Genomic DNA, 8,848 nt, shown 5'->3' with positions numbered 1-8,848 from the left:
ATTCACATTGATTTGGATAGAATTTTCTTACTTGTAGCATCAGATTTACCTGATGAAATATTTTTAACCAGCTTTAGTTTTCAGTTGCAGCAAGAGGTTATTTTCAGCCACCCTGTTTAATCAATGACCAGTGAAAATAGATGTATCTACTGATTTCATTATTAGTCTTTTCCCATGTGTGCATGTCAAGATTTTTTTTAAATACGATCTTGATAGGACTAGCATAACTCAAATGATCATTTGAATGTCTATCTCTTCTCCAAGTTCTTTGTAACATTTTAAGTTGCAAAAATTTAATATTTTGTTTTATTTTGTTTTGGTTTGGTTTTTGGTCACCCTCACCTCCCCTCCTAAAAGTACTGTCCACAAATAAATAATGCTCCTGTTACTCTTATGAAGTGTCAAGGCCAGTGCTAAGTACTCCATATATGTCATTAGCTTTTATAAGACCCTATGAGGAAATATTTTTATTTTATAAATAATGAAATTGTGTCTCAGAGAAAAGACTATCTTCTGCCTCCCCCAAGTCTTCTGAAAATCCTCATTAAACATTCTTCCTCAAAGGAGGGTATTATTCTTAGGATTGAGCTATACTTGTAAAGACTCTAGGGAACGAGATTTCCTTTCTTCACTAACGTAACATTTTGGGCTTCATCCTCTCCCTCTCCCACCCCTCCTTCCTCCCCTCCGCTCCTCTATCCTCTCCCTCCTCCTGTCTCTCTTTCTTCTAATCTCTCTCTCTCTCATACACACAAACAAAAACATACATGCACATGCTTTTGAAAAGAATCTCTTATAAGAGAGAATATTTTATTATGAATTTTCAAGTCATTTTCTCACAATATTTTATGAAGGAATTGGAAATAAAAACACCATAGAAACAGCTTTATACCATACGCCAGTATAGGTAACATGCGTACTCAACTTCATGTACCTCTGTATAATCATGGTGATTAGAGAACAGTCAAATTGATTGAATAGAGAAGTTGCTGGCAAGGTGAGGAAAGGGAGGAAAAGGGCTATGTGACAATTATTCTATATATGCAAGCAGCGCATATAACACTATGTTATACACCCACAAGTATAGTTTAATGAGCCGTTTGTTCAAATGGTTCGTTCTAATTAAATTTGCTAATTTAAACAGTCCCTCTGTAGTACATTAATAATAGTTTTTGTTTGTTGAGGTGAACAATTCTTTCTCTTATTTCAAAGTATAAAACAGAATATATGAGCATAAGATTAATTAGTCAGAAAAAATAGAACTGTATCAAAGATAATTGTATGTCAATTAAGTAAACTGTATGATTGAGAAAAAAATAAAAATATTGAACATGAAAATAAAACTCGTAATTATAGATTGTCCTGTTAGACATCAAAGATATAGGACAAAATAGATAAAAACATATGACTAACCAAACATTTCTATTTTTAAAAAGGGAAGTATAAATACCTAATTATTGTTGTAGTTACAATTCTGAACTTTGGGCTAAATTATTGTTTTAGGTGAGAATCTCAGAAAAATTAGGGACCATAAATAAAAGAACATATATTTGAATTTCCCAAATTATTTTTCTGTATTATTTCATTTACATTAAAACAAACCCCTTCATTCATCCATTTGTTCATTGGGCAACTACTGTGTGCCAAGCCCTGTGCCAGGCAGTGGGAATTCAACGGTGACCAAGTTTACAGTCATGTAGACGAGCTCACTGCTAGTGGAAGTGTTCATATGCCTAAAAGTTTTATTAGATCTTATTTAACAAGTGCTTTTTTACCCCTAAAATAAAAGCGTCATAATTAGGTAATCATGTTGTTTAAATTGTTCCTAGTGTCCAATCTGTAGACACACAACTGCCATAAAACTGGTATCAACATAAATTTCTCTAGTTTAAAAAACTATTAAGGGAATACAACATTAATTATTCTCAGATGCAAGCATTTTTATACATACCTTTTTGGAAAGAGAGTTCATTAATGCGCATTAGATTTTCACATTTTTAATTTTTTAAGAGTTTAACACCTAAATTTAATCTCCTCTCCAAAGGTTCTGTCCAGCCATTCATAGTTCGTTTCAGATAATCCCTATCCTATTATAAAATTCAGAAGATTCCGGTAATTAATCCTAGCAATCTTAAATTTGAGTTTGAGAATATACAAATGAATTATGTACTTCATAAATACATCTTATTAAAAGAGCCAACTTTGTTTAATGTTATAAATAACACTGATAACCATTTGGTGGACAATTTCAGGACAGGATCTTGATGGCATCAAAGACCTTGAAACAAAGCTAGTATTATTACACTATAGTGTAGAATTCTCATGCATGATTCTGATTCTTACCAGATCCTTTTAGGTGTCAAAAATGTCACTCTATCCAGTGAGCAAGCTTAAATAATTGAGTGTTTTCTTAGTACTAAGGGAGAATCATTTCTTACACATTTTTCCCTACTATTTTAGGATTGAAATTACCATTGTTTTAACTATGTGATTATTCTCTGATCTTATTAGGGAATGAGCAATCTCATAAACAGTATACATATTTTCCCTCAAACATTCTCATTTGACCACTTTATATTATATATTTTCAGTTAACAGTCCATCAAAAGATTATAGGAGGAGGGTGGGATGGGTGGCCCATCTTTCAGTGTCATGTAGTAAAAGGATTATTTTACTACATAGAATTTATCTAAGATACAAGATATTTTAAAGATGTGTTAACTCTAAGTATAATAATACTATAGTAATTAGAAAAAACAGTAACTCCAATATTTTTCCAAATACGGGTTTGTATTATAATTGTGGCCTTATAATAATATTATTTTGTTTCACCTACTCAAACTAATTTAAAATTCTCTTTCCTTAAAAAGAGGTCTAAATAATTCTGAAATCATCAAAATTAATTATATGGCACATAAGGGTATGGGTTTGAATATCACAGCTACCTAGAAGCTTGGAGACCTGGGGTAGGTTACATAAACCTTCTGAGCCTCGAGAGAAAGGAAATTGTATGATATCATGTAAGGGTGTAGAGTAGCAATAGCTACCACTTACATCGATGGCATTTATTTCTACCACCAGTCTCTATTTTAAGTGCTTAATATGCATTAATTCAATACTCACAACAACCTTATGAGGTGAGAAAACTGAGGTGCTTAGAAGGTACTTAACTTGTCCCAGGCCACAGATTTTGTAAGTGAAAGAGCTGGGCTTTTAACCTAAGCAGTCTGGTCTTAGATCTAGTGCTTTTAGTCACTACATAAATGGCCTCTCAAAAAGGTTAAGACAATGTGTATAAACATAGTTTGAGAATATAACTACCCTTAAAAATAATAGATCCTATCATGATCAAGATAGCAATTATAACTAGAGAAACAAACCTCTTTCATACAATTGCTAAAGGAGAATCTAGGTGATAAAAGATAAAGTCAGGAGAAAATAAATCAAAAATCTATTACAATCAATGTATTTCACTAGTAATGGCCTCTCGAATAAGATACTTTCATTTTAGACTTTTTTCTCTTTTTTCTCTCTTCTTTCACATAACCAATTTGTTGTTAGAATTACATATTGCCTTCAGAATTGCTCTCGGGATTGTCTTTTTTTTTTCTCCTGAGAGATTAATAAATCCCTCACAGCTGGATTAATAAAACAAGAATTTGGAGCAAGAGACATGACTGTCATTGTCAAAAGGAAAGAGCCAACTGTCATAAAGAAGTCCCTTTGAACTTAAATATTTTAATTGCTCTTCAAATCTGAAATGAGAAACTGTACTGGCTGTAAAGCTATGAATCAGTGCTAGCGGCTTGTGGTGACTGTGCCCAAGATGGCACTAGGGTTCTAGAAGAAGAGGAAGAAAGAGGCATTTCTCTTTCCAGTCACTGCCTTGTGTGGTCACTAAGTCTTGCAGTCCTGGGGCTGTTCTGCATAACATATGGGAAAGTGAGGATCAAATAGGTATAGAATTCTAAAATTCTGTACATTTCATCCTATAAGCAAGAAACACATATACTCACTTTTTTATTGTAGATGTCACCAAGCATCGTACTTGCTCTCACAACATCTAGCCACTGAAAATTGTTTTGTGAAATTTTCACAACTTTTTTCAAGTATTTAATTGCTTCTGTCATTTCTCCTTGGCTAAAATAAAGAAGATAGGAAAAAATTGGAGTATCGTTTCACTTCATGTCATAGTGAAGAGAAGATAGTTTGTGTCTTTGCTTTGGAAAGTACAAGATGGGTATCAGGATAACCAAATTGAAAGCGAAATATCAAATTTAAGAAATATGTCACTTGTTTTTGAGAGAATATATAGTAAGTTAAAATTTAAACCTTTAAACCTACATGCACTGCCAGTGGAAATGTAAACTGAAGCAGCAGCTCAGAAAAACAACTTGGCCATTCCTCGCAAACTGTAACACACAGCGGCCATAGACCCAGCTATTCCACTCCTACATAGACACCCAAGAAAAATGAAAATGCGTCCACGTGAAAACTCGTACATGCATGTTCACAGCAGCATTATTCTTAACAGCCAAAAAGTGGAACACAACCCAAAAGTCTATCAGTTGGCGATGGATAAACAAGATGTGGCATATCCACACAATGGAATATTATTTAGCCAAAAAAAGGAATGAAGTACTGATACATGCTATAATATGGATAAACCTTGAAGTTAAAGAAACCAGTCACAAATGGCTGCGTATTGCATGATTTCATTTACATAACATATCCAGAATAGGCAAATCCATAGGGACAGAAAGTAGGATAGTGATTTCCAGAGGCTGGGCAGGGGTGGCGCCTGGGGAGTGGCTGCTAAAGAGCATAGAGTTTCTCCATGCAACGTTTGTAATATACTTATACTAAAAACAATTATTTGTTTGTCTGGGGGTCAGGTACTGAGACTGAGGTTTCTGCTCACCCAAAGCTGGCTCTTTCCAGAGTCTGTCCAAGGCCATCCTCTTTCCTCTACTATATGCTTACAAGGGGCAATTTCATTTACTACTATGGCATACCTTAACTCATGTGTCACCTAATGATAAAGCTGAGGGCATTTTTGTAATCCCTCTTTAAGAAATGCCTTCATAGTGTAGTGTTACTATAAAGCATTCATAAGTAATTTAATCGATTTTGTTCCCAGAATGGAGTTACCCCTAGAGAGTATCACGCGTGTGACTAAATCCTTTTGGCTGTTTCCAAAAATCGAACCCACCTTTCAAACAATGATGTGCTGCTATGGGGGTCTTTCAAATGGATACGTCATCAGGTCAGAAAGCATTTCAAAGAAGGTTAATTTTAAACAGGTAGTGGCAAGATTAGAGGTATTGACTTGCATAACTTTCCAAGATTTGACGAGGACAGCATTCATTTTCATAGATAAGCAGTGGTATGTTTGTAAAATTAAGTTAGAGTGCTTTCAAGTCACAGTGCGCTATGGCGAATATTAGAAAGATCTAGGCTCAAATCCCAGCTTGGCCTGTTAGGTAAATAACTTTGTGCACATCTGCATTCTTTCTCGACTTTAGTTTCCTCATTTTAAAATGGCCATAAAGTGTTGTGAGATGAAAAAGTACATATATGTAGAGCCTGGCACATAGTAGAGATTCAACAAATGGCAGCTAGTATTATTACTACCTCTCAGTGAAGTGAAAAGCTCTCATATCTATGCCTTTGCACTTGATATTATCTACCACCAGTCAAAAAGAGAAGTCAATTTAGCTAAGCATTACTTTTTGAAAGTATTTCATTATGCAATGAATAAAACGCCATAATTTGAATGGACACTCTGCAAGGCAGATAGGCACATAAGTCCTGGTGTCTACTTTGCAGAGGGAAGAGTCAAAAAACTAATCCTTTTTGTTTACCTGAGTATCAGGTACTAGCAAATACAGTTTTTTTTCCTTTCTTATTGGTAAAAGAATGATCTATCTATCAGAAATAGAACAGAATTTCACATTCCCAGAGTTAATATTGCTTTGATGATTTTCTCACTTTTTCATAACAAAATTATGAATAATTTTCTTTCACAATTAGGAATAGCTGAATTCTCCAAAAAAATTATGAATAGTTTGCAGAATATTTCAAATGCAGATATGGAGTAAAAATACTACAAGAAGTGCGCTCTTTATGGTAATTTAAATATTTGTTCTGTGGAACAAATAAAATGGTGTTGAGAGAGCTCGAGTATAAAAAATATTAATAAATAAAACATTACGCTGCTTAGAATTTTGAGCCAACTTGTAAATTTCTAGGACTAAAATGTTTTATCAAATTGATGTTAACTCTCCAAGCTCTTTCTTAGACTGTAATAATAAAAACAAATGATGAACTAAGAAAAAAAGTAGAGACTTTTTTGCATGTCACTTTAAAATCTTAGGGAAAAATGATTATTTTTATTTAGCTAAAATGGGCTCACTGAAGCTTATTTATGTTCCTAAAAGCGGATTTATTTTTGATGGAAGTCCGTTTTGGATTAAGTTTGGCCTGCTGAGGATTGTTAAATCACAACACACACCAACAAACAAACAAAAGAAGCAAGTTCAGTGAATAAGAAATACGAAATAGTATAAATAAAACTATTGCTGGGCGAGTCGAATTGTTTTTCTCCCAAAGGAGCAACAGAGATCTAAAATTATCTGGAACGCACTCTAACAAATAATGTTACAGAAAAAGTCTATTATAAATTATATGCTCCACACAATGAATGTACAGTTCTATAGCCAGCAAAGCTGCTAATATAGCATCTGAAGTATAAATATTATACGTCGCTTAAAGGATTTCCAAATTTAAAAGTTAGCAATAGATTTAGAAGCCAGTCTTTCTTTGGAAGGGAAAGAATCAAATATTTTCTTACAGAAAAGCTACAAATTATTTGTGTGAGTTAAAGGACAAGGTTAAAATGTTAGACAAATATTAATTCCAGTTTTCTATATGCAGTGCACAGGTGCAACTGGAACAGCATATTATATGGTATAATCATTAAATTCATTCAACCAGACCTTAGAGAGTTAAAAACATATATTCTGAGGAACAGGACTCCTCGGTCCAAAGAATGAGAATGAAACAGTGCAGAATATTTGTGTATCAAGGTGATTCCAGTTTCCAACTGGGAAAACAGGACTGTTAACACCCACATCCCCTGACAACTGTCCAATTATGTATATCACACTTGGCCTACTGTTTGCAGTAGAAGTAATCAATAAAGGATGTGGTTGAGTGAACATAGATTTTGGTTGAACCAATGCATGAAAACTTAATCATTTACTCAGAGAGAAAAAATCAAATAGAGCAGAGATGAAACAGCCACTAAGGGGTTTGTTGATTGTGCCACCAAGTTTGTGGGCCACAGATGAAAGTAATAAGGCAAATGGAATCAGTGACAGGAGAAAATGTAAAAAGCTATTCTTAATTTCATGAATTAATAGAAATGTTTTGATGTATTTTAGGGGTCATTTTTAGGAAATTTTGCATCAAAGCCTGGATGTTCCATTTTAAAGAATATATGAAAATTACTAGGGCATGTCATTTCTCTCAAGCAAGAAGAAATTAATTTTCAGCTATAACAGAAAGGTAATTTGCACACTTGAAATTTGCTACTGATTGATTTAAAGATGGCCACTGTGAAAAGTTTTCTAGGAAATAATTTAACTCAAGTTTGCAAGAAAATTTACAATTGGTAAGGAATAAAACCATGCTAATAGTGACCAATATGTTTTGAATAATTCTCATTTTAGTGATTCCCTACCCTCTCCCTGCAACCCAATATTCTTTTAAAAAGTCATCCTGATTATCTTGTAAAGCTGTGACATTTTGGTAAATTAGTTATTTCAGTAAATGAGGCCAAAAAATGCTGTAAGGAAAATTGGGGCTTTCCCTCGTTTGTATTTACTCAAATTGTCTGTCTACACGTAATAGTAATGTTTGCTTGGTAATTTCTCAACTCTCTCTTTCTTTTATGAACTATAAGTCTGGCTTTCATAGCTGTGTCATTGGCAATTGTTTTTATTTTAGAATATCAATTCTTTTTTCACTAGTATTCCAAGTAGGAAAAAAAATCGTAAATGCTTATTTTCTATTATGCTGTTTAATATTATTCAGACCAACAACAAAAATAACAAACCCTGTGCACTATTAAAACCTTCCTCAGTAATGCTAATGCCAGGTCTAGAATAACCAAATGGGCAACTCTATATGACTAAATCCTATGTGGTGTGTTTTTCAATTGAAGCCACAGTATAAATTCTTATAACTGTTTTAGAAGCTTCCAGTCTTAAAGCTTATTCACCTTTCAGTGCATGCTCAGCTGATGGCATTGACATGGCTTCCTCTTCCATTTCCTCTAAAGAGATAAAATATATTTATAGAGATAGGGCTACCATTAGTGAGACTTGTGCAATTGCACAGGTTGGGAAAAAGAGATTTAGAAGTGATACTAAGCTTCATATGCAGCTTGATTTATTTCTCAGCTGCCACTAGCATAATTTCCTCTATTTTGGTTGTGCTCCATTTCTTTTGCATGTTGCTGCTAATCTGAGGACAGTTTAGGACTACGAAAGGGATATATGTACGTGTGTGTGTGTGTGTGCGCGCGTGCGTGTGTGCACATATCAAAGAACACCAAGCCCTTGAAGAGAAATTGTCTAAAAATGACCACAAAATTTATATCAGAGTGTTTCTAGTAATTAGTGGGCTTGATTTAATAAGGCTTCTCAGATATCCAGGTGATGTCATCTACATGTATAGAATTTTTGTTTTTGAAACATCTGTCTCTAGAGTTATTTTGCACAAATGGTGAAAAAAATATGCTAAGGATTATACTCCCCTGAGTGCCTGTCCATAACCACCAACA

The 8,848-nt window shown here is 33.9% G+C and overlaps 1 protein-coding gene across 1 annotated transcript in view; it reads right to left on the bottom strand.

Annotated features, from left to right (window-relative positions):
• TTC29 (tetratricopeptide repeat domain 29) overlaps positions 1–8,848 on the bottom strand; it is a 108,848-nt gene that overhangs the window by 5,965 nt on the left and 94,035 nt on the right. Inside the window, exon 10 of the mRNA XM_015600686.1 lies at positions 4,017–4,140. Coding sequence (XP_015456172.1) covers positions 4,017–4,140 — 124 coding nt within the window. The remainder of the gene's footprint in view (positions 1–4,016; positions 4,141–8,848) is intronic.

The sequence above is a fragment of the Pteropus alecto genome, unplaced genomic scaffold (assembly GCF_000325575.1).
Source record: "Pteropus alecto unplaced genomic scaffold, ASM32557v1 scaffold50, whole genome shotgun sequence".
Taxonomy (NCBI): domain Eukaryota; kingdom Metazoa; phylum Chordata; class Mammalia; order Chiroptera; family Pteropodidae; genus Pteropus; species Pteropus alecto.
This window is presented reverse-complemented; position numbering and strand designations above follow the sequence as displayed.